At 47.4% G+C, this 26,077-nt stretch overlaps 1 protein-coding gene across 2 annotated transcripts in view; it reads left to right on the top strand.

Annotated features, from left to right (window-relative positions):
• Positions 1-25,625, top strand: part of LOC148032425 (CMP-sialic acid transporter 2-like) — a 109,525-nt gene extending 83,900 nt beyond the window's left edge. The window contains exon 14 of one of the 2 annotated variants that reach the window (XM_087683083.1): positions 24,989-25,625. In XM_087683083.1, coding sequence (XP_087539209.1) covers positions 24,989-25,040 — 52 coding nt within the window. In that variant the 3' untranslated portion in view covers positions 25,041-25,625. Of the gene's footprint in view, positions 1-14,831; positions 14,967-24,988 lie in introns of those variants that run through there. The other variant, XM_087683082.1, reaches the window with a different exon arrangement.
• The last annotated feature ends 452 nt before the right edge of the window (positions 25,626-26,077 follow it).

Raw genomic sequence — 26,077 nt, 5'->3', positions numbered from 1 at the left:
GGCTAGTACATGGCCAACCATGACTGTTCGCTAGTTCGTGGGAACCATGGGGTCTCCGGTCTTCAGGATAGGTATTATGGTGTTGACTAACCAGCTGGCAAGGAAGCCTTCGCATAGGGCTCTGTTGAACATGTGTGCTAGGAGAGGTGCCAATATGTCTCTGGCATGGGTCAAATGCTGTGCTACAAAGCCTTCGTGGTCTTGGGCACGGCCATTTTGGAGTCTATCAATGGCGTCCCAAACCCGCCTCGTGTTGAAGAATGTGGATGATCCGGGTCTGCTCCCTGGGGGCCGGGGTAGCTGGGGCTGCTTGGGTACTTGGTATAGTGAGGTTGCATATGCGTGCCAAGTGTCCGGGGAGGTGATGGGCATCTAGGCTCGGGGTTCCTAAAACGCCTTCCATGCCTCTTTGCTGTCCTGTCCTAAGAATAACTGGTAGAATTCGTGTTCCACTTTGGAGAGGTAGGCTCATTTCTTCCGTCGCACTAGACGACGCAAGATCAAGCGTGCCTGTTTATGCGTGTACTCCCCGTGCTTCGTCCTGTTGAAGGCGGAGCCGGGTTTCCCTGCGCTCTGCGTCGTACCAGCTATTCTGTGGGACATTCTTGTTCGGAGGGGTGGAGTGGGGGGATGTGTGGGGGAAGTATTCGGCAGCCGAGGTGTGTAGTGTGCCCGCCAACTGTGCTGTGACCTCCTCTAGGGGTGCGTGGGGGTCCATTTCTTGCAGGCTCCAGTAGAAATGGTCGGAGTATGCGCTTGCAGTTAGCCTGGTAAAGTGGTACCTGGGGAATCTTGGGGGGTTGCTTGCTGGGGGGGTTAGGTCATACCTGCAGGTTATGTCAAATTGCAGGTAGGCATGGTCGGCAGCCACTGCGAGTGGGCGAGGTGATATTCTAAAGGACTGGATGTCGGGGATAAGTGATAGAGGGCCGAGGATATAGTCCACTGTGCTTGCTCCCAATTTCTGTGTGGGTGCTCCATGTGCCCCCCGTCCAATGCAAGTGGCCGCGTGCTTGTGTGGGAAGCATGTGAGGGCATCCGACCCGGGCCATCTGTCGAGACCGTTGAGGATGGCTAGTCCGTGTGCCCCCCCTAACGCTAGTAGGTGTTCACCATATTTGGTACATTCAGCCGTGTCCTGTGATGCCCGGTTGAGTCCTATCTCCTCCGGTGCGATCTCTTTGTACATGTGGTCTTCGCTCTCGAAGAAGGGGGTCTGCCTCTGTGCTGTGCGTGCGTTGAAGTCTCCAACCAACATGACATCCTTCAAGCTGGAGTAGTGCATGATATCCTCGTACAGTGGTAGGTATGGTGACTCGCCCTTCGGTGATACGTATGGGGAGTGTGCTGGTGGGAAATAGCACACCGCCATGTATATGTCTCGGGGGCGATCTGTGTGTATCCGGATCCACATGAACCGGGCTTCCTCATCTTTCCGCATGACTTGCACCATGGGTTGTAACTCCTCCCTGTACAACACAGCCACCCTCCCAGACCCTCGGGTCCCTCCTTTTGTTCGAGCTCTAGGGCGGCATGCCGTCTCCCATCTATATCCCCTCACTTCTGGTAAGTAGGTGCCTGGGCTTTGGTGGGTTTCTGTGTAGAGGACGATGTCCTTGCCGGTGAAGGTCTCCTGGAATAATCTTGCATCTGTTTTCATAGCTTCGTTGCAGTTCCACACTGCAAACCTCAGGTGGGTCTCATAGGCCGCGCCCCGTCATTGGCATTTATCTGTGATGATGACACAACCTTCTCTGTATACTGCCCATTTTCCCGCTTTGCGAGCCTCTAGGATCTGTGGCATGCATTCTTTACGGTGTGCCACCTGTGCGGGTGTGAGGTCATCCTCCAGGTAGACTTTTTCCCCTTTTAGAGCTGTCCTTTTAGAGAGGAAGGCTCGTCTGGATTCTAAGTTGGCAAATTCGAGGATAAGAGGCCTTCCCTTGGTGAGGTCTTTCCCTACGCGCCATGCATTCTCCACTATTTGAGGGTCCTCTACTCCTAGCTTTTCACATATCTGCTTGGCGTCTGCCAGGGGGCTATCCCCTTCCTTCCATCCGACCACCCGGATGTGGAGCGCTCTAAGCTTTCTCCTTTTCTCCTCCTCCAGTGTTGCATTCACAAACTCCTCCTTCTTTGTTGGTGACTTCTTGGCTACCTCAATCCATTTGGAGTTCTCAGCCACTTCAGCTTGTGCTTGTTTCACTATATTCGCCCATGTGTTGAGCTCCTTTGTTACTTGTGTCTTCAGCTCGTTGATCTCGGTTTGCACCTTGGTGGGTGTTGTTTCGGTGATTTCTCCTTCCTCCTTCTTGAGTAGGTCCAGCTGGTTTCTATATTCATCGAGCTCGTGCCTCAGTTCTTCGATCACCCTGTTTCTCTCCTGGAGGGACGTTTCAATGTCCACCTTCCAGGAGGTGAAGTGTGATGTGATCTCGGCGTAGATTTTGTTCTTCCAGTCTTGCACTTTCGTGCTTATTTCCTCCTTGATTTGGTGTGCAGTTTCCGCGCACATTGCTGCCATGATTTCCTTGATGTTGCTGATGTCTTGGTCATGCGCCTTGCATACATCTCGGAGAGCCTCCATGCCTTTCCTTGTGTGGTAGTCTGTCACCTTGTCAATGCTGCTTCAAATCGCTGAGTATTTCTCATTTTTCTCCCCTCTTGTGCGGTTGCCTGGTGATGGGGATGTCTTGCTCGAGCCCATCCCTTCCTCACGGTTCCTGGGCTTGCTCAGGGGATGTGTGCATCTGGCCTCATTGTGGTGGCGGATGCGTGATGGGGGGTGGTGGGAGGTGGCGGAAAAGTCGGGTATTGACAGGGCTAGTGGCGGTGGTGTGATATGGGTGCCGAGTCCGGGGCGTGAGGGAGGCCTGTAGTAGGGCGGGGGAGAGGGGGGCGGTTGCTACGAAGGGAGGAGAGATGGCGACTGCTCTTGTCGAAAGAGCAGGGAGGGCGATGGTAGGGGCGGGCTGGCGTGCGTGGTCCGGCGACTCGGATGGTATGGTCCAGTTGTCGACTCGGATGAGGGAGCGTGGTCACGTGGAGAAGGGGGCGTTCGATTGTGCGGGGACTCGGACGAGGGACGTTCGGGGCAGTGTCCGAGTCGGACGGGGGTGAGGACTCGGACGAGGGACGTCCGATTGTGGGGACTCGGACAAGGGGTTTAGTCCACGTGGTAGTGTCCGAGTCGGACGAGAGGGCGTCCGATTGTGACGGATGGGGCAAGTGATAGACGAACGGGGCAATGACGGATGGGTCAGTGACGAGAGAGAGAGAGAGAGAGAGAGAGAGAGAGAGAGAGAGAGAGAGAGAGAGAGAGAGAGAGAGAGAGAGAGAGAGAGAGAGAGAGAGAGAGAGAGAGAGAGAGAGAGAGAGAGAGAGAGAGAGAGAGAGAGAGAGGGCGACGGTGACAGGCAATGACGGGCGGCAGAGAGAGGGCTAGTGAGACGGGAGAATAGACGGGGGGCAAGTGACGAACGGATGGCAAGAGAGACGGACGAGCGGATGGTAGGAGAGAGACGGGATGAACAGACGACGGACGGGATGAACGGACGGCGGACGGCAAGAGAGATAGAGAGAGAGAGAGAGAGAGAGAGAGAGAGAGAGAGAGAGAGAGAGAGAGAGAGAGAGAGAGAGAGAGAGAGAGAGAGAGAGAGAGAGAGAGAGAGAGAGAGAGAGAGAGAGAGAGAGAGAGAGAGAGAGAGAGAGAGAGAGAGAGAGAGAGAGAGAGAGAGAGAGAGAGAGAGAGAGAGAGAGAGAGAGAGAGAGAGAGAGGTTCAGGGTTATATGCAGCAATTGATTAAGAGGTTCTTATTGGACTTCGCCTCCGAGGGCTTGGCTTCGTTTGCACGCCTGCTCTCTAATGTGCAGCGGGTGGCTCGGCAGCATGGGATTCATAATGCCTCTCTTTGTCGCCGCCGTCGACATGCAGCAGAGGACTTATTGGCCTTGGTCCGTTCCTTGCTCCTGGACTCCCCAGATGATGATTTTCTGCTGTCAGTGGAGTGGCGTTTGGTCCATCTTATTCAAGTATTTAGCTTGAAATCTTATCAGCAGGCCAAGCTGCATAACTTGATTGACACAGTGCAAGATAGTGCCTGTCAGTCTCATAAGTTCTTTCGCGCCTTGCATGCTTCTCCGGCTCGCGAAAATATGACTCGACTCCAGGATTCGGAAGGTCGCATGGTCACTGATCCGCAGACCATTATCAATATGTGCAGAAATTATTTTATGGATCTTTTTGGTTCTTCTCCCTTGCCTTCTCGCCAGGTTACGCATGCCCACTCGGTCTTCTATCATCTGGTCCAGCAGCAGGTTCCATTTGATATGCAAGCCACTTTGGAGGCGGATATTTGCGAAGAGGAGGTTATGGATGTTTTGTTGCACCTGCCTAAGGATAAAAGTCCTGGTTGGGATGGTCTCACTAATGAATTTTTTGAGCACTCGGCCACGCAGTTGGTAAAGCCATTGGTGGTCATGTTTCAGCAGGTTTGGGAAACAGGGGTCATGCCTTCTTCATGGAAAGAAGGCCTTATCAAACTGATTCCCAAGGTGCCTTCGCCGTCAAAGCTGCAACACTGGAGACCGATTTCGTTGATGGGCACGATGTATAAAATCTTTTCCAAAGTGCTGGCAAATCGGCTTCACAAGCACCTTCCAGCTATTGTGCACCCTCTCCAATATGGGGTTTCATTAAGGGCCGCAACATTTTGCATAATATCTTAAATGTGCAAATGGCTATTGACTATGCGCGGCACTCCAATCAGCAAGTGGTCTTGATTCAATTGGACCTGGAAAAGGCGTTTGACTGTGTGGACTGGTCTTTCCTTGCAGATCTTATGTCTGCTATGGGCTTTGGTATCCGGATGTCCAGATTGATCTACACCATTAGTACTGAGGCTTCTTCAAGAGTTATGCTTAATGGTGGAGTTACAGAGCCATTTCTCCTTGCACGCTCGGTCCGACAAGGTTGCTCTTTGAGTCCTCTCTTCTTTGCCTTGGCGACTCACCCGGTCCTTTCAATGTTATCCTCCATGGCGGCTTTTGCCCAGCTGGCAGGGTTATCTCTTCCTTTGGGGCAGCACTTCATTAGCCAATCTTTGGCTGATGACTCCTTCATGATTTTGCAGGCGGACAGGGATAACATTCGCAAGGCATTAGATGTTTGGACGCTCTTTGGTCAAGCCTCTGGTCTTCGCATCAATGCCTTTAAGTCAGCCATGCTCAGTTGCACGGAGCCTGATTTACAGTCATTAGGCTGGCAGGGTCAGGTGGTTTCCCGTGGCTCCATTGTCAGGCATCTTGGATACCCATTGGGGGTGGATGTGCGGCCAAAGGACCTGTTGCAGTGGATTTCACAAAAACTGGCCGCGAAGTTTATGTATTGGAAGTCGCAAGCCTGGCCGTTCCATGTCCGCCTCAAAGTGGCTCAGACAATTATGCTACCAATGCTGACGTATTTCCTGCCATTACTGCCATGGACGCCCACTACTTTGAAGGCTCTCACTCATCCCATTCGTTTCATGCTATGGAAGAAGGATTCACTGAAGGCAGGCATTTCCTGGATTTCATGGTCACATGCATGTACCCCTAAGCGCATGGGTGGTGGAGCTCTTTTGGATGCGGAAACTCATATGCTGGCTCTTCGTTGGTCTCTTTTTCGTGCCATGTGTGTGGATCACCACCCGTGGACCATCATAGCCCGTTATTTTCTTGAGGACAGCGGGCTCCGCCAGGGTAACACACGGCTTCGGGCCTCATGGTGGCATGTCCTTAATGCTGACTCTCGATTTTCCAGTCCCTCTTCCTCTTTGTTACTGCATTTGGTCGGCTCTTGGAAAGTGGTGCTCCAAAAGGCCCGCTGGCATCCTGTAGGGGACCGCTTGCAGACTAATTCTTTTCAGATGGAATTGTTGGCAGTATCCAGATTGCTTTCATGGGAAGATAAACAACAGCTCAGACCAAGATTTAACCGTATGGCCCGTTTGGGTGTGACTTCGATTGCGGATGCTACCCTTTCTACTCGCAATGTCCTCGCATCGTTTCGGACTGCTAGGAGACTTTTCCGGATCCCGCGCGGATACCGTGATTTATGGGGGAAGCTTTCGTCGGAACTTCAGGATAGGCAACCCTTTCCTGCCCTGGCTATGGATCGCCCTTGGCAGGACTGGGACCTTGCAGGCCGGTTGAGTCTGGAAAAGGCCGCTACTAATCAGGTGTATCATCTTCTCATTAAAGATCACCAATGGCTGGGTGTGAAAGCTAATACTGTTTGGGGCCTGCGGAAATCACTGTCCTGGTGGCAGGCAACGCTGATGGAGGGATGGCAGAATAAGGCACCTTTCAAATGCAAGGTCTTTCTGTGGCGGGTACTGATTGGTGGTCTTCCTCTTGCCTCGGCCCTTTCCAAGCGTCGAATCTCGAACGGCAATTGTTTCTTCTGCACCACTACGACGGAATCGGCCCGACATCGTTTTCTTTCTTGCCCGCTCGCCAAGAATATCTGGTCACTCTTGTCGCAAATCTGGCGCGCAGTGGTGGGGTCCTCACTGACTCCTTTCGATTGGGTTTTTGTGCGCCCAAAGTATCCCACACCGCCACCGTTACATATGAAGATCTTATTTCACTTTTTCAGATACTGGGGATGCTGGCACATTTGGACCACCCGAAATGCTTTTCTCTTTGATTCGGCCTCTAATGTACCGCGACATATTGCAAGGCTTAAAGGGCTCTTGCATTGGCAGCTAGATCTCATCAGGCACTCTGACTTGCTCCCTCGGGAGGATTTGCATTCCTGGCATTTGGCAATTGCCTCTGGGTCCTTGCCATGATTGGTGTAACCTTTTTAGTATACTAGTCCGGGGATTTCCCACACGTTGGCCTAGGGCCCTCGTGTCTCTTGTACTCATGTAATCATGTAATCTTGTACTTTTTTCGTAATTAATACAATTACCTTTTACGAAAAAAAGAGAGAGAGAGAGAGAGAGAGAGAGAGAGAGAGAGAGAGAGAGTGTGTGTGTGTGTGTGTGTGCGCTCTTTGGCACATTTGGTGTACTTGTAATGCCTTTATTTTTGACGGTGTCAGGTATGGTCATGTGGCTCGTGTTCGAGGATTATTGTTATGGTAGATTTCTTCCATTGTTTCGGCTGGCGTGGTCCTTGTTGAAGTGGCTGGTCCATGGTTGCATATTGTTCACTCCACTCCTGTTGTGCTCCCCATATGATATTTATGTGCTGTGTTTTGATAGCCTTTTGGCTTCACTTATGATTGTTGTGATTTTCCTTTGCTAGCCAAAAAGCCAAAAGACTAAGTCACCTTGACTAGCAAACAACAATGAAAATGAAAAACAACTGATTATGACGAGAATAATCATGGGCTACCACCATGTATAAAAGGATCTCTTGATGATCCTTTAGTTGAATTGTAGGATTCCACCTTGATCAATATGACTCTCCAGAAACAAGGTACCCTCCTTGAGGCAAGAATATTTGTCATGGAATGGTCCAAGACATGGAGTCCACTAAGGGAAGATACTCGTCTTTGGTGGTGAGTAATGATGGCTCGAATATGTCAAAGCAAGGATGTCAAGCACAACGACAAGGTGATGGGTGCTGTGCTCTATGAAGTCTGGTTGCTTGGTTTGTTGTGACCGCTTTGACTCGTGGATGATGTGGTGGTATTGCTGCAATGGTAGCATCTAGTGCTCTATGTAGTGGTCCAAGACATCGAGTCCACTAAGGGAAGATACTCGTCTTTGTTGATGAGCAATGATGGCTTGAATCTATCGAAGTAAGGATGTCAAACATGATAATGTTGGGATATAAAGGCCCGGTAACCTCCATGTATAGTACATGCACATGTACATGTGAACGTACCCTTTACATGCCCCAAGTATAAATACATTTTATTCTTTGTGCACCAACACATTGTTGGTACACTCTAATCGTCTCGTACTTTCACTCTGCTCACTCTCTCCAGCCGTCACACTCATACACTCACTTCTGCTCGATCTCCATCTCTCTCAGATGTACCCCTCCAGATCCAACAACTGGTATTAGAGTTGACTTTTGTGCACGCTTCCCGTGAAGAAGAGGAGCAGCTGAGCAGCTCTGTAGAAGACGAGCAGAATATTGCTCGAGGTGACCAGACAGGTGTGTGGAGAGACCACGTTGCAGACTAGCGACGACGAGGCGCCAGTTGTAGGGCACGCAGGCGACAGTCAGGCGATCTCTACGGGCGGTGCGCGAACGGGGAACTAGGCGACAGCCAAGTGACCTTTGCAGATGATGCGCGATTGGACAGACGGGCGACGGGACATGATGGGGCAAGGTCAACAGCAAAAATTTACTTCTGGTTGAGAAAAAACAGCAGTGCATTTTGCTGGTTCAGCTTGAACTTTTGCAGATTAGTGCATTTACTCTTGTGTTCGTGATAAAATGGCTACAACTTCTTCCAGCTCAGACATCAAGTGCTTGATGGCCATGGATTTGACCTTTGGAAAGACCGTATGCAGGGCATTTTGTTCCTAAAGGATTGTGAGCATGCTTTGCAGGAAGATAAACCCGCACTAATGTCTGATGCAGATTGGGCCAGAGTGAATAAAAAGGCTGTGGCTTACATAAAGATGGGTGTCACTGATGACATTATGACAGACATTAAAGGTTTAGATAGAGGTTATGCAATATGGGAGAAGTTGAAAACTACTTATGAGATCACCACACCTGTTAATCAGGTGCATTTAATGCGCAAGTTGGTGAATATGTGACTGGATGAGTCAAAGCCTGTAGTTGAGCACTTGAGTGCATTTACAGGGATTCTAAATTAGCTCAAAGATGCAAATTTGGACTTTGATGATAAGTTGAGGGCAATCTTTTTGATCATGACACTTTCTGACTCTTGGGAGACCTTGGTGGTTTCACTCAGCAATAACCCCAATCTCTCATATGATGGGATGAGGGGTTCTATCTTGAATGAAGAAATTAGATGTATGTCTAGTGGAGAAGGCAACAACTCAGCTTATAATGTAAGAGGTAGGGCCGAAAAGAAAAATGCAAATGCAGGGCAGAGAAACAGGAGCAAGGGCAAAGGAAAGGAAAAGAGTGACATTACTTTCTATCACTGTGGTCGGAAGGGCCACAAGAAACCTGATTGCAGGTATTACAAGAAGGAACAAGAGAGAAAGAAGAATCCAGGAGATAAAAAGAAGGAAGAAAAGACACATACATTGGAGACAACCCAAGGCAAAGAGAAGGCCAATGTAGCCTCTAGTGTGGTCATAGAAGAGCTTTCAGATACAGAGGCTGATGTATTATGTGCAGTTGATTATGATGCCCTTGTATGTCACATGCAGGATATGCAGATTACCAAGGCTGATGTGATTGATGCACTCTTGTCAATTGATGATGGTGTCACTTAGACTTGGATTGTAGACTCTGGTGTCTCTTTCCATGTAACTCCTTGCTTGGAGTGTTTTGCTATGTTCAATGCATGCAACTATCGAAATGTGCAGTGGGAGTTGTTAGTAGGTTTATGTCAAATCCTGGCAAAGCACATTAGGAAGCTGCCAAGTGTATTCTTTGATACCTTAAGGGTACACAAAGGAAAAGTATTTGCTATGGGCAGGGTGCAGTTAGTTTGCAGGGTTATTGTGATGCAGACATGGTAGGTGACTTGGACTCTCATAGGTCCACCAGTGGGTATGTCTTTACAGTTGCTGGTGGGGCTGTTTTTTGGTTTTCCAGGTTGCAGAATATTGTTGCACTGAGTACCACTGAAGCTGAATACATATCAGCTACTGAGGCTTCTAAGGAAGCTATATGGTTGAGTAGACTTGCAGATGATCTTGGCCTGTCTATGGGTACTGCAGTTTTGGGATGCGATAGCCAGAGTGCTGTGTATCTGGCTAAGAATGCCATGTATCATTCACGCACAAAGCATATAGATGTGCGATATCACTTCATCAGACAGATTCTGGAAGATGGTCAAATCACATTGACCAAGATTAAAACACAAGATAACCTTGCAGATGTTCTCACTAAAAGTCTAAGCAAAGCTCAGCACGAGCATTGCATTCAACTAGTGGGAGTTGCTTAGCTAGAGGTTCATATCAGACCTTTAAGTGGGAGGTTGTTGCGATATAAAGGCTCGGTAACCTCCGTGTATAGTACACGCACATTGTACATATGAACGCACCCTTTACGTGTCCTAAGTATAAATACATTTTATTCTTTGTGTACCAACACATTGTTGGTACACTCTAATCGTCTCGTACTTTCACTCTGCTCACACTCTATCTAGCCGTCACACTCATACTCTCACTTCTGCTCGTTCTCCATCTCTCTCATCTGCGCCCCTCTAGATCCAACAGACAACGGGGTGGTGGGTGCCATGCTCTATGAAGTGTGGTTGCTTGGTTTGTTGTGACCCCTTTGACTTGTGGATGATGTCGTGGTGTTGCTTTAGTGGTAGCATCTAGTTGAAAAAAAACTATAAGAATCCATTGGCTCATTGTCTCTACCTTAGTCTTTGTCCTACTTCTTAGAAGCTTCTCCTTATGCGTTCGGAGCTCCAATAAAGAACAGTCGTAGGCATCTCTAATCCTCATGCTTCATCACCTTGCAAAGAGTCTCAAATCCCTCTTGAAAAATGCAATGAAATCTGTCTCTAATGTATAAAATATAGTACATTTGCAATCAAAGTACTCCTCAGAATCAACCTCTTGGTGGTATAACTAGCAAATGTGTGCATCCTTAGACATGTAAGTATTCTATCTTGTCTAAATTTTGAGCTGGTGTGATGATGTCCATATTTCTTCCATAGCACTTCGTATCCCATGAAAGAGATGGATGTCCATGTATATTGGCTCGACAATGAATCCCTCTAACATGTATGAGAAATGATGCTGATACTATGCTAGCTTCATACCAAGGGGCTCTAGGGGGTGTACCCATGTATGATTTGTATCAATCTTCTTAGTATCTAACTTGATAAGTTAGTTTCGCTCTATACGAGTTAGATCTAAGTATGGGCAATCCAAATTGACTGTAGTGGTGGGAGTGCGTCAAACATCACTTTAATCCATGTGTCCTGAACCCTGATTGCAGCTTTGCAACCACCAATGTGGATCCCCACTCTTTGCTATTTGTCTGGAGGAAGACAATGCCAATCACAAAGCTCCAATCTTTACTCTAATAATCTCATGGGGCTCGATGGTTTGCTTTGTATCATGCAAGCAATCATCATCACAAATGGCCTCTCAATACTCTTCTAGGTCTTTTTTGCAAAGACATGGGCCTCACATTAGGGATGCATATACAAGGCTAGGCTAATCAATGTACCAAAAAGCCACAATGTAGTCTGCGATTTTTGGAATTGAGCATATGCACATTTGACCTCAAGTGCTCCAAGTGATGCATAACCTTTATCCAACTTTGCAGTTGCTGCATCTCACAATGAAAATGTAGGTCTTGTAAATTTGGCCCCTAGATACGCATAGGATCTAGCATACTCAACCACATCCCCTCTGAGACACCATCACCTTGGTCTTCGGAACATTCATTGCCAATCCTATCCATACAAAACACGTGCCATGTATCCATGTGTCTTTGCAAAGCCTCAGGAAAGTTCGCTATCAATCCCCCATCATCCACATACAATAAGATGGGTATCAATATGCCGACCAAGCTTGCACTTGCTTCCGCCTAAACACCGAAGAGAGTAGGTGAAAGTGGGCATCCTTGCTTCACCTCAATAATACTATCCATCATATTAGAAAATCCTCTTGGAGCATGTACTCTCCTTGTCATTGACTCACACAAGGCATAAATCCTCCACTGTAGATCCTCTGGAGCGCCAATATCTTGTAGTTGCTACATGAAGCTAGCTTGGGGCATAGTGTCAAATGCTTTGCAAAAATCCACAAAGCAACAATAAATCCACTTCCCTTGTGCCCTACCCTCCTCTATAATAGCTTTGAGGGCCAATATATAACCCCCTCCTAAAGTCTGTGTGCCCCCATTCTCTATACCCATGTCTCTCTGCCCATGTACTGTGCTCATGCTCTAAAATGCAGCCATATATCTTGGCCAAGTAATAACTTATCATGATTGTTCTTGTAGTTCTTTGGTACCATAGAGTCCCCACTCTCAAAGAGTGGTATAATCATATGCGCCATCCAAGTTGCTAGAAAGTTCTCACCCATGACTTGATTAAAAAATGTGTCTCAAAAAAGGAGCAAGAGTTGCATAGGTATGTATAAAATGTTTCCCAACCATGCTATCACGATCTTGTGCTTTTCTAGATTGCAATCTATGAACGATGTGGATAAATTTCTTGGGGTCCAGTTTGTCGTTTATGTTGGAAAACTGGTAGTAGCCGGTTTCCGGGGGGGGGGGGGGGGGGGGGAGAGGGGGCGGGGCGCGTATAATTACAAAAATCAAAATGGAGTACAATAGTTTTTTGTTTAATACAAACTGATTGTCAAGGCTTTCGTCGATTTATGGCCTACCATAGTAGTTGCATCGTGTTCTCATTAAGAATAGGTTGCGGGTTCAATTCCTCCCTCGGATGGGTTCATTCATTTCGTATTTGGGTTATAGTTTATGTATGACATTTTAACTTTTGGAAAAATTTTCCCTCTAAGACTGACCGATGATGTTGACCAGCGCCTCCTCGTGGCCTTGCGAATACGACAAGCTATACCCCAAGAAATTTATCCTCACCCATCTATGAATCACCTCTATCACCATCCCTATAGTAAAGTATGAATTGCAAGATGGATGGGGAAGGCGAAGTACGGGGGAGTTTCGGAAATAGGGGAAACGGAAACGACAAAAATTGGAGTTTTGGCGAGCTTTGGAAACGGGGGAGGAGTTTCGGATTTTACCCTAAAATAAACACATAGTAATCTAAATATATCAATGCCTACAACAATATCTACCCAAATTTCACACAAAACTTCAAGTCTTCATGTCACATGATTGAATTCATGACGTTTGAAGTTTAACATGCTACAACTTATATCAAACATGATGACTACACGATTGAAGAACATAAAATACTTATTACTGACTTACCACTTACAAGTCAAGTCTCAATTGAAGACTCAATTTTTAAAACAACAAGATGAACTATGAGTCATGACTCATGAATCATTTGAAGACTAACATCAAGAACCAAGACACATAGTAGTACTAAGTAAAATCAAGATACATAAACTCTAGTACCAAGTGTCAACATCAATGATCATGTAATCAAAAAGCTATAGTCTATGGCAATGTCACATGTGTGTTTGCATTGCGTGCCATCATAGAATGATGGAACATAGAATCTAGATGATGGATTATGGCACTGTGACACATCACACATGCTATACTCTAAGCATCATTTGAGGATTTGTGTTCCATCTCCTCATCCAAGGACTCCCTCCTTGACTGAGAGGGTGATGACGTAGCCTCAACCTCAGTCTTTGATTCATGCTTTGCCTTGAGCTTTGGCTCTACTGCGCGTGAGGCCTTCTTAGTAACACAAATCTTTGTGATTGCTTTCATCCTCTATAGATGGCTTTATTGAAGAGAAATAGGCATGCAGACACATGCGATAATAATAAATATTGTAATCTGAAGGCTAGCATTGAAAGCTGAGAACTAAGACACATTGCCAATCAGCCAAAAACAAAAACATAGGTGGGTAAAATTCCAAGGCCTCTCCCCCTAAACAAAAACCCTTTCTCACACACCAAAACCCCCCCTCTCCCCCAAAGAAAGAAATGTGTTTCAAAGTTTTGGAAATGTTCCCGAAATGCCATTTCGGGTTACTATGGGGGAGGCAAAGGGGGTTGGCCTTGTACATCGTATAGGTTCTTTGCATAGCTATAACGTGCCTCTAGTGCTATGATGGGGTGCCTGGTTGCCTTTCTATAAATATCTCCCATGCCCTCTTGATGTCTCATCCTAAAAACAACTGGCATGTCTCCACCTCTAGTTTAGCCAAATACGCTCGTTTGTTTCGTTGCATTGCGTGTTGAAAGATCAATCGAGCTTGCCTATGTGTTGTATCCTCGGTAGCTATCGTATGCTTTAACTTTATTTGTACCCACAATATGAGAGAAGACATGTGTCCTTGGTGCATGCAAAACTTCTTCCAACCTTGTGATCTCATTCAAAGAGCAATATGGATCCATAGTAAGCACTCCATCATATATTCTAGTTCTATATACATGAGCTATCTCCTACAGAAAACTGATACCCTAGGGTATCTAGAAATTGGAGTGGCAAGTGAGCTCTTGGTGCAACCTCGTGTCATTCAAAACTCAAATATGTATGATCCGTTGCTAAACCAATAGGTTTGCTTGAAAGGGTAAAGACAATGATATTTGGTGACAAAGAGTGTGATCCCATCAAATAGTCTATTGTACTTGATCCCCCCTTGGGATTCCAACATGTGAGCCCTCTTGAACTTGGCCATGGTGACATGCCGTTAAAGACAACCATCTTGTGTGCACTCCCCAATCTGATGAAATATTTGCCATACTCTATTATCTCACTAGCGTCACATGATGATCTTTGCATGTTCGTATCCTTTAGGGCAATGTATTGATACATGGCATCATGTGTGTTGTATAGCACTATGTGGGTTGAATTTGTGCATGCATTAAAATCTCCAACTAGTAGTTGTCACTAGCGAATCATAAAATGTCTTTGTATAGTGGCATGTGAGGGGATTCCTTTGCTGCATCTCCTAATGGTACATACTTGGAACTAGTTTGTGGAAAGTAGTAGATTACTATGTATAACTCTTGAAATCCATCTCTGCATGTTCTGATCCATAGGTATTGTACCTCAATATCCCTATGTATGACATGTACTCAATCATGGAGCTCCTCGAATAGCAGATCTACTCCTCCAAATCCTTTGGCTCCCACTGCTGTGTGTAATGAAGGGTGAAAAACTGACTACCATGTATATCCTCGTACCTTTGGTAAATGCTCATCACTGCATTGATGCGTCTCAATCTACATAGCAATATCTACATTCCTCAAAGTGTCCTCAAAATAATTAGAAGCCATTTGAAGAGCTCTATTATAGTTCCATATTGTAAATTTCAATATCTCATGGGCTGTGCATTGTCATTTGGACCGATAATTGGTGATAATCACCCATCCATCACAGTGCATTGCATATTTCCCCTCTTTGCAAGCTTTGTGAGTCCAAGGCATGTGCTGTTTTGTATGTGCCACTTAGGTCAAAGTGAGGTCTTCATCCAAGTATATCTTCTCTTGTTTGTGTGTTAATGTCTACTAGAGATCAAAATGGCCTATGAGACCAAAGTATTGATACATCCAACTAAGAGTATAAAATATAGCATGAATTAAAAAGAAAGAAAAAACGAGAGAAACTATCTCATGTGGCCAAAATGTGATAATGGCAAATACAATTGTGAGAGAGAATAAATGTGGTGTTGGTGTGGAACTAGAAAACACTACAATGGGAGGCATTTGGGCATCAGATCTATTTAGTGTAGACAGACTAAATTGCGGGGATAATGTTGCGCAATGCTATGCCAAGATTGCTCAGATCTTGTGGTGGTGTCTTGATCTAGGTCTTCGTTGAGCAAGTCGTGGACGCCATGCTCTACATAGCTCTCTTGCTCTATCTTTGGTGACTCCCCAGGGTGGCTGAATGACTAGTCCAACTACTTGCTTATCATATCTGTGTGGAGTCATTGCTGCTCTGAACAGTTGGTGAGAGTGTGTTGATTTGTATCTTGGGACTTCCCCTTGTCTTGATCCTAGCATATGATCTCAATGTCTATGTAGCTCAATGAGGAAAAGCCCAAGGCAGTGCAGGTCTAAGAAGTCCATCACTTTGGACAAGGGGCCAAACTTGTGAGAGTGCACAACGGAAGAGGAACACAAACACAGAGAGAGAAGGGATGATAAAGTTTGCAATGCAATTCCTGCATTAAATAATGCAAGAAATACAATGGCGGTAAAAAATGCTGATTGTCTCATATTGGTCAGTGTGAATGCAGTCCAAACCATTGGAAAAGAAATGCATAAGCTGGAATATAACTAGCCTAGTGTGAGTAGACCCAAAACTAACTAAAAAAGAAATGCATGCTCTAAATAGAGCTGCCTCCTTCATCAAAACACATGACAGATCAAGTGTTGACTTAGACTGAGGCTCACAGGTAGGAGATGACTGTGCAAGCCACATGACTGGTAACAAACCCTCTTAGATCTTGGATGTGGCAAAGGCCAAAGAAGACTGGATCCAAGGGTGGAAGAAGAATTGCCAATGCTGATTAAGTCTGTCGAGGTAGTTCATTGATGAAGAAGCTCCTCACAATCTTGGAAATCGTCCTTTGAAACACAAGGGTCCAAGGAAACCATGGCCGCATCATCGCATCTCCCTCTGAAAGGGATAGAAGGTATGACGTTCCAGAACCATTAGAGGAGATGGTGGAAGATGGGATGGAACCTGTGGGATAGGCGGTGCACAATCGGGAAAAGCACAATCTGGAATAGATGCAGCCATGGAAGATTGTCTTGGAGGGTCTTGGAGGACCTTGTACAATGAAAAGGGAATGTAGCCTTTAAAGCTCCCCTCATGCCAACCTGTTGTCAAAGTGGCTTTTGTAGAAGAAACCTCAATAAAGATGACCTGCTTGGTGAAAACAACCCCGTACCGAGTCTAGTAAGGCCATGAACTACGGAAGTGACAAACATGAAGAGAGTGAAAAAGTGTGAGAGAAGAAACACAAGAATGATGAACAGATCCAATTGAGAGAAGAAACACAGGAGTGTGGGAGCCTAGTAAAAGGCAAGGGAGTAAGAATATGCCGATCTGCTGTCCAAGAGGGCAAACCTGCTGCCACCTATGCAAACTGGTGGAGTGCCCGCTGGAAATGCCATCACACTCATCAAATATGGATGACCTGAAGGCTTTCCATCATGACTGACTGCCATGTGATAATGTGCCTCAAGAATGATGGGAAAACAGACTGGAAATGCAGTAAATGACAGCACCTAATGAATGCATCGACTGACGCAATGTCAGAGCTCCTGTATCTCCTTCAGACTCTGACGGAGCTTACAATCAGGAGTTGACTGCTAGCATGTAGGAAATCATTGTCACCATGATGTCTACATCGGTCCCTATCCATCATAAAACTCCTCTTCCTGACTCTGCCTGCTGTGCTGTAGACTCATTCCTCTGCCTGGCCCTTTGGAATGATATGTGAGGCCACTGGCTCTCCATGGCTCTGATTGCAGCATATGAGAGAGAGAGAGAGAGAGAGAGAGAGAGAGAGAGAGAGAGAGAGAGAGAGAGATTTACGAAAAAAGAGAGAGAGAGAGAGAGAGAGAGAGAGAGATTTACGAAAAGAGAGAGAGAGAGAGAGAGAGAGAGAGAGAGAGAGAGAGAGAGCTGTCCAAAGCAAAGGAGGCCCCAGTGCCCCCGGTGTCTCTTGATCCTTCCCCATCTCAAGACACCCTTTGCACTTGTGTCGCCGAGATAAGTCTTGTGAGGGCCCTGCTGTTTGACTCCCTGTTGCCCCCGAGGTGGAATGAATAATCGGGCAAGGTGGATGGATTTAAACCTGCTAAATCGAATGGTGGTAGGACTCTAGTGAATATCGTGTGGGAGTAGGACAATGGTGAAAATCCAGGCCTCAAGTCATCTCCAAGTGGGGGCCAACACTCTTCACAGCCCTCGTATAGGAGAAGTTTCTTATGCTTGTGAGTGAGCTCTCTGATGACAAGCTTTGCTAAATGAGGTCTGATTGTGATACTGTGAAATAATGCTGCCCAAGACTCCCTCTTACTCGTGCTGAAACATGTTTCAGACGCCACTGCACCAAATGGGATTCCGAACCCAGTGGTGCAGTTGTGCTGTGCAGGATACCCGGAAACAGCAGCAAGAAGCAATGCATCAAGTCATGGCTGATGAGACCTAGAGGAGGTGGTTGACTGCCGTTGCCTTTCCTGCCAATTAGAAATGGACAATGCTGCAGTAGGTCAGTTTCGAATGAATGGTGTTGGGAATAAAGGCCTTGTGCCTTTAAATGTGCTCGGGTGTGAACACACCCTACTTACACATATATATCTATGTAAAAAACCTAAAGGGACTGACTTGTCATTGTACCTAAAAACGTGCACACTCTCTGCTCTGCTCTCTCTCACTCTCTCTGTCTCTCCACGACTAAGGAACACCTACTGTCTCGATATTCGTGCCTAACCCATCACTACAAATGGAGCCAATTACAGAAACCACTATGCTATCAAGAGCCGCCTGGAGTCAATCACAGGGATGAACTGCTGCGGCTGCCCTGATATCAACTCCCACCTCGAAGCCAAGGTATTTGAAGTAAGGTCCACTGCTTAGCTGTTGGTGAACTCAACCAGTCTGTGGAGTCTGAATCCGTAGGGGAGAGAGAGAGAGAGAGAGAGAGAGAGAGAGAGAGAGAGAGAGAGATTTACGAAAAAAAGAGAGAGAGAGAGAGAGAGAAGGCGAGAGCGGGCGATGGCGGATCTGGTGTCCCCCTGATCACGCGACGCGATTCCGGTGTTGTGGGAGACTTCTGACCTGCGCGCGATTCAGTCTGCTTCGTCGTCCACATCGTGCCCGTCATCTTTTGACCTGCTGCCCCGTCTGCAGGCGCCGCCTGTTGTCCCGTTCCTTTCCGCCTGTCTTTCACGAGCAGTGGGGCACAGCGCAGGGAGCGACGAATTGTCCCGTCGACAGAGCGGACGGGGTTCACACAACAGTCTGACAGGCCTCGGCGTTTGCAGCAACAGCCTGTGTATCGCGCCCTCTGCCGTTGCCCTGATCAGCGCCAGCCTGTGTATCGTGCCCCCTGCCGTCGCCCTGATCTGCGTCAGATCCGCCGCTGGTCGGCTGCTCTGCGTCAGCGTGGAAGCCGGTTGCAGCCGCCTTGAAGCCTCACTGGTGTCTGCCCCGTTCCCGTGCGCCTCGGTTCATCTGCGTGTATCTGTCCTGCTCTCCACAGGAGCCCCGTTGCAGTCCTGTTGCTGCAGCCGGGTGGTCCCCTGATTTTGCAGGTCTGCGGGACTTGCACAGAGAGAGAAAGAGAGAGAGTGAGGGAGCGAGCGCAAGCGAGAAGACAACAGTATGGCCGGCCTGGATATGGATTTTCTAGACTGGACGGTGGCAGCCCTTGGCCCTGATTCCTATACAGAGGAGCCGGAGGATATGGTGCCATGCACGGAGGAGCCGCCTCCGGGTTCTGAACTGCCGCCTGCAGGCAAACGCTCCAAGCATACTTCAGACGAGCCAATGGGTCCTCAGGAACGTTCCTATGCGCAGGTTGCCTCTGAACCTGTGGATTCGCAGGAAATTGACTTGGAGCATTTGCTGGACTTTGCCAATACTCTGCTTGGCGATTATGTCCAGCATAATAATGAAACTTTCTCTGCTGCGGCTGCGGATGATGTGCTGGAAGCCACGGTGGACCCAAAATCAGTCTTGCGGTCCTTCTCGGTGTTTTATGACCGTGCAGTTATACTTTTTTTCACCGGCAGGATCCCAGTGCTCTCACATATTCGACAGTGGATGCACCATTTATTGCAAGGGGAGTGTGTTGAGGAGATCTTCCTTGGACCTCGCGGCTTTTATGAGGTGCTGTTGAAATTGGAATCGCATCGAGCTGAGCTCCTGTCCAGGTTGCCACTATTCTTTGATCGCCGCTTGGTCCATGTGGTACCATGGCGCCCTATGGCTGACTTCCAGCGTCTGCTTCAACGCGAATGCCCGGTGTGGGTGGAAGTGGAAAATTGTCCAGCGGTATATTGGCCATTGTTGAAGGACGCGATGGCGGTTGTGGGCACAGTGCTGGTTCCCCCCAGCCTCAGGGCTATGAACCGAAACCGTTTATGCATGTTATGGGATACGGCCAGGAAAAGGCCTGCGTGGCTTCGCCTCAATTGTTCTGGCATGCATCCTTTGTATTTTCGCCTGAAATGGGGCAATTTTGCCGGACACTGCTTTTCATGTGGTAAATTAGGGCATTTTATGGCCGAATGCCCGGAACGGCAACCGTCTTCGGAGGAGGCCCAGGTTGTGCAGCCCAAGGATGACATGGTGCTTGATGCCCCGACACAGGAGACCCTCCAGCCACCTACTGTCATGGATAAAGGCAAACAACAGGTCCGGGGTTTGGATTCCCCTAGCACTGACTGGATTGAGGCACGACAAAAAAAGGTAAAAAGTTGAATGCATGCCTGGCAGATCCTGGGCCTAATGCTTCCCCGGATTCCGTGCGCACGTACACGCGTAGGAAAGACATGGTCAGCCCACAGCAGGCTGCGCGTACTATGGCTCCGTCCGCCCCCCGTAATCCGTCTTCAAGGAAAGTCTATTCAGAGGGCCCCAAGGGCCCACCTGCTAAGCTGGCGTTTGATGCAAAAGGTAATGTGATTACACCTTGGGATAGGCGTTATCCCCGCCCTACTCCCAAGGCAGTGGATTTCCCTTCTACCTCCAAAGCAGGTCGCCCGAATTCGTTTGCAGTATTGGCTGACTTTCTGGATGAGGGTGTCCTGGATGCTCTCGCGGAAAAGGTGCAATCGAGGCAACAGGCGCCTCGTTCCTGACTTCCTTTTTTGAAAATATATGAAGATTGCCACGTGGAATGTGCGAGGCATTTGCTCTCGCCATAAGCAACATACCATGTGGACTGTCTTGCATGAGAACCAGTGGGATGTATTGTGTGCAGTGGAGCACAAAAGTCACGGTGAGGCAGGAAAAGTTGTGGATTGTCATGGATTCCGTCTGTTTTATGCAGGGACACATGCTAAGCACTATTCGGGCGTGCTGATGATTGTCCATGAGAAATACCAGCCTGTTCTTGTTAAAAATGATGTGCAGGGCCGCTTTCTGGCAATCGAAGTCTTATTTGAAGGAGAGATTTTATGGTTGCTGGGACTCTATGCTCCGAATGATCCAGCATCCCGACGGGATCTATGGTCGACTTTGCAGGGCTCCATGTCACTTGGCCGCAGGGGGTTCTTGATGGGAGATTTCAATATGTGTGTTGACTCTTCTCAGTCCACCTCAGAGCATTCGGTAATGGATATGCCGGAAAGCCGGGTGTGGAACTCCTTTGCTTTGCACGTACTTAAGCAAGATCTTTGGTCGTGGCTTCACCCTTCTGTTTCTGGTTTTACTTTTCATTCAGCACAATATGCAACTACTTGGTTGCGGTTGGACAGAATGTATATCATGCAGGGGGATGATTTTCTTCCCGAGATGTTGGAGATGAAGGTCTTGCAGCAATATGCGTTGTCGGATCATTTCCCCCTCCAGCTTGAGATGCGGACACAATCTATTGCACCTTTTATGCAGTTGCTGGATAAGCTCCCTTTACGCTTCAACTCCTCTTATTTGAAGCATCCAATTTTTCAGGGTTATATGCAGCAATTGCTTGAGAGGTTCCTGTTGGACTTCGCCTCTGAGGGCTTGGCTTCGTTTGCACGCCTGCTCTCTAATGTGCAGCGGGTTGCTCGGCAGTATGGGATTCATAATGCCTCTCTTTGTCGCCGACGTCGACATGCAGCAGAGGACTTATTGGCCTTGGTCCGTTCCTTGCTCCTGGACTCCCCAGATGATGATTTTCTGCTGTCACTGGAGCGGCGTTTGGCCCATCTTATTGAAGTATTTAGCTTGAAATCTTACCAGCAGGCCAAGCTGCATACCTTGACTGACACATTGCAAGATAGCGCCTGCCAGTCTCATAAGTTCTTTCGCGCCTTGCATGCTTCTCCGGCTCGCGAAAATATGACTCGACTCCAGGATTCGGAAGGTCGCATGGTCACTGATCCGCAGACCATTATCAATATGTGCAGAAATTATTTTATGGATCTTTTTGGTTCTTCTCCCTTGCCTTCTAGCCAGGTTACGCATGCCCGCTCGGTCTTCTATCATCTGGTCCGCCAGCAGGTTCCATTTGATATGCAAGCCACTTTGGAGGCGGATATTTGCGAAAAGGAGGTTATGGATGTTTTGTTGCACCTGCCTAAGGATAAAAGTCCTGGTTGGGATGGTCTCACTAATGAATTTTTTGAGCACTCGGCCACGCAGTTGGTAAAGCCATTGGTGGTCATGTTTCAGCAGGTTTGGGAAACAGGGGTCATGCCTTCTTCATGGAAAGAAGGCCTTATCAAACTGATTCCCAAGGTCCCTTCGCCGTCAAAGCTGCAACACTGGAGACCAATTTCGTTGATGGGCGTGATGTATAAAATCTTTTCCAAAGTGCTGGCAAATCGGCTTCACAAGCACCTTCCATCTATTGTGCACCCTCTCCAATATGGTTTCATTAAGGGACGCAACATTTTGCATAATATCTTAAATGTGCAAATGGCTATTGATTATGCGCGGCACTCCAATCAGCAAGTGGTCTTGATTCAATTGGACCTGGAAAAGGCGTTTGACTGTGTGGACTGGTCTTTCCTTGCAGATCTTATGTCTGCTATGGGCTTTGGTATCCGCATGTCCCGATTGATCTACACCATTAGTACTGAGGCTTCTTCAAGCGTTATGCTTAATGGTGGGGTCACAGAGCCATTTCTCCTTGCACGCTCGGTCAGACAGGGCTGCCCTTTGAGTCCTCTCTTCTTTGCCTTGGCGACTCACCCGGTCCTTTCAATGTTATCCTCCATGGCGGCTTCTGCCCAGCTGGCAGGGTTATCTCTTCCTTTGGGGCAGCACTTCATTAGCCAATCTTTGGCTGATGACTCCTTTATGATTTTGCAGGCGGACAGGGATAACATTCGCAAGGCATTAGATGTTTGGACGCTCTTTGGTCAAGCCTCTGGTCTTCGCATCAATGCCTTTAAGTCAGCCATTCTCAGTTGCACGGAGCCTGATTTACAGTCATTAGGCTGGCAGGGCTAGGTGGTTTCCCGTGGCTCCATTGTCAGGCATCTTGGATACCCATTGGGGGTGGATGTACGGCCAAAGGACCTGCTGGAGTGGATTTCGCAAAAACTGGCCGCGAAGTTTATGTATTGGAAGTCGCAACCCTGGCCGTTCCATGTCCGCCTCAAAGTGGCTCAGACAATTATGCTACCAATGTTGACGTATTTCCTGCCATTACTGCCATGGACGCCCACTACTTTGAAGGCTCTCACTCATCCCATTCGTTTCATGCTATGGAAGAAAGATTCACTGCAGGCAGGCATTTCCTGGATTTCATGGTCACATGCATGTACCCCTAAGCGCATGGGTGGTGGAGCTATTTTGGATGCAGAAACTCATATGCTGGCTCTTCGTTGGTCTCTTTTTCGTGCCATGTGTGTGGATCATCACCCGTGGACCATCATAGCCCGTTATTTTCTTGAGGACAGCGGGCTCCGCCAGGGTAACACACGGCTTCGGGCCTCATGGTGGCATGTCCTTAATGCTGACTCTCGATTTTCCAGTCCCTCTTCCTCTTTGTTACTGCACTTGGTCGGCTCTTGGAAAGTGGTGCTCCAAAAGGCCCGTTGGCATCCTGTAGGGGACCGCTTGCAGACTAATTCTTTTCAGCTGGAATTGTTGGCAGTATCCAGATTACTTTCATGGGAAGATAAACATCAGCTCAGACCAAGATTTAACCGCATGGCCCGTTTGGGTGTGACTTCGATTGCGGATGCTACCCTTGCTACTCGCAATGTCCTCGCATCGTTTCGGACTGCTAGGAGACTTTTCACGATCCCGCGCGGATACCGTGATTTATGGGGGAAGCTTTCGTCGGAACTTCAGGGTAGGCAACCCTTTCCTGCCCTGGCTATGGATCGCCCTTGGCAGGACTGGGACCTTGCAGGCCGGTTGAGTCTGGAAAAGGCCTCTACTAATCAGGTGTATCATCTTCTCATTAAAGATCACCAATGGCTGGGTGTGAAAGCTAATACTGTTTGGGGCCTGCGGAAATCACTGTCATGGTGGCAGGCAACGTTGATGGCGGGATGGCAGAATAAGGCACCTTTCAAATGCAAGGTCTTTCTGTGGCGGGTAATGATTGGTGGTCTTCCTCTTGCCTCGGCCCTTTCCAAGCGTCGAATGTCGAATGGTAATTGTTTCTTCTGCACCACTACGGCGGAATCGGCCCGACATCGTTTTCTTTCTTGCCCGCTCGCCAAGAATATCTGGTCACTCTTGTCGCAAATCTGGCGTGCAATGGTGGGGTCCTCACTGACTCCTTTCGATTGGGTTTTTGTGCGCCCAAACTATCCCACACCGCCACCGTTACATATGAAGATCTTATTTCACTTTTTCAGATACTGGGGATGCTGGCACATTTGGACCACCCGAAATGCTTTTCTCTTTGATTCGGCCTCTAATGTACCGCGACATATTGCAAGGCTTAAAGGGCTCTTGCATTGGCAACTAGATCTCATCAGGCACTCTGACTTGCTCCCTCGGGAGGATTTGCATTCCTGGCATTTGGCAATTGCCTCTGGGTCCTTGCCATGATTGGTGTAACCTTTTTAGTATACTAGTCCGGGGATTTCCCACATGTTGGCCTAGGGCCCTCGTGTCTCTTGTACTCATGTAACAATGTAATCTTGTACTTTTTTTCGTAATTAATACAATTACCTTTTACGAAAAAAGAGAGAGAGAGAGAGAGAGAGAGAGAGAGAGAGAGAGAGAGAGAGAGTTTTATTGATGTCTGCAAAAGGCCAAAATGACCTAAGTGGCCATAAGTTACCACCATCTTATGATGATATTACTGTCTGGTAAAGAAAGAGTAATTGAAATCTAAATGCTGACAGTAAACCCTAACTAGGAGAGAGAGAGAGAGAGAGAGAGAGAGAGAGAGAGAGATGACAAAATGACCACTGTGTTATGAGAGCATAAAGTTACAGCCATCTTTAAGATAAAGAAACAGTAAATGGAATCTACATGCTGATAGTAAATCATAACTGGGATTAGAGAGACTAGTCATGGCAACATGGTCACTGTGTTATTGGGTTTGGTTTTCTTTCAGGGTTGTCTCTATTGCAGTCTTCTTGCATTCACATGGGAAGGCAAACAAATAAGAATTCTTGGAAATCCCCATGACAAGAATCTTGAAGGCCCTGTGATAAACGCGAAACCTGCAACCGAGGGTGCTCACTCTATTCTTCTTGTTCCAAAGCTTCATGGATGACTTGCGCTCTCAGTCATTGTCAGGATTATAATGGAGCACACAACTTGAAGTCAGCATATACACTGGAGACTTCCCTTTGGGTGATGAGGGTAAGTGAACATGCTAAAGCTAACCTTGCTGATGGGAAATGGTCGTCTCATACTTTCTGTAAAGCTGAGTGCTGGGAAATGGGAGTTTTGTATTTGTATTGAAGATTTTGTCTCTTTCTTCAATGCATATGTTGCTGACAAAATCAACCTCTTCTTCTATCCCGTAGTGGTAAGGCATGGAATACATCAACCCACTGGACCGGGTTTACATACTGCCTTTCCTATTCCTAATTATTAAATGATCCTACAAATGTAGGAAATGAATTTATTACATGTGTCTTCGTGTTTCTCTTCAGTTTTTAGATACTAGGGACATGGGAGTTGTATATTTTTGAATTATCTTATGAGGCAATTTGCCTTTAGTGGACATTACTCTATGCTTCTCTCTCTCTCTCTCTCTCTCTCTCTCTCTGCACATGTAGCATCTCTCTCTCTCTCTCTCTCTCTCTCTCTCCATAAGGGGTAATTGTATTAACTACTATGAACTACTGTCTGTGTGGTCATATGGACTAATTCTAGCAATCTATTTACCCTCGTTCCCAAGAGAAAGATGGCATTTGCAACGGCCCTTGCTACCTCCAGGAAGATCGACAATGCCTTCGAGAAGTATGGCCTCATGCATGTCGAAGCCATAGAAGATCCGTTAATGAGGGAGCATCCAACCATCCTTGTTTAAGCGGGGTCGATGGTAAAATCAGTCTTTTGAAAGAAGGTAAGAAACTCAAAGGGCCCTAAGCCATGGGTTGCAGATGAGCGAGCATCAAATGAGATCAAGGAGAAGCCAAAAGAGATTGCCAAAATGAAGGAGCATTGAAAGGAAGGCAAGTTGGCGATATAT

The sequence above is a fragment of the Lygodium microphyllum genome, chromosome 8 (genome assembly GCF_053477565.2).
Source record: "Lygodium microphyllum isolate KBCC chromosome 8, Lygodium_microphyllum_v1.1.10, whole genome shotgun sequence".
Lineage (NCBI taxonomy): Eukaryota > Viridiplantae > Streptophyta > Polypodiopsida > Schizaeales > Lygodiaceae > Lygodium > Lygodium microphyllum.
The sequence above is the reverse complement of the archived record's forward strand: the minus strand, read 5'-3'. Positions and strand labels throughout refer to the sequence as shown.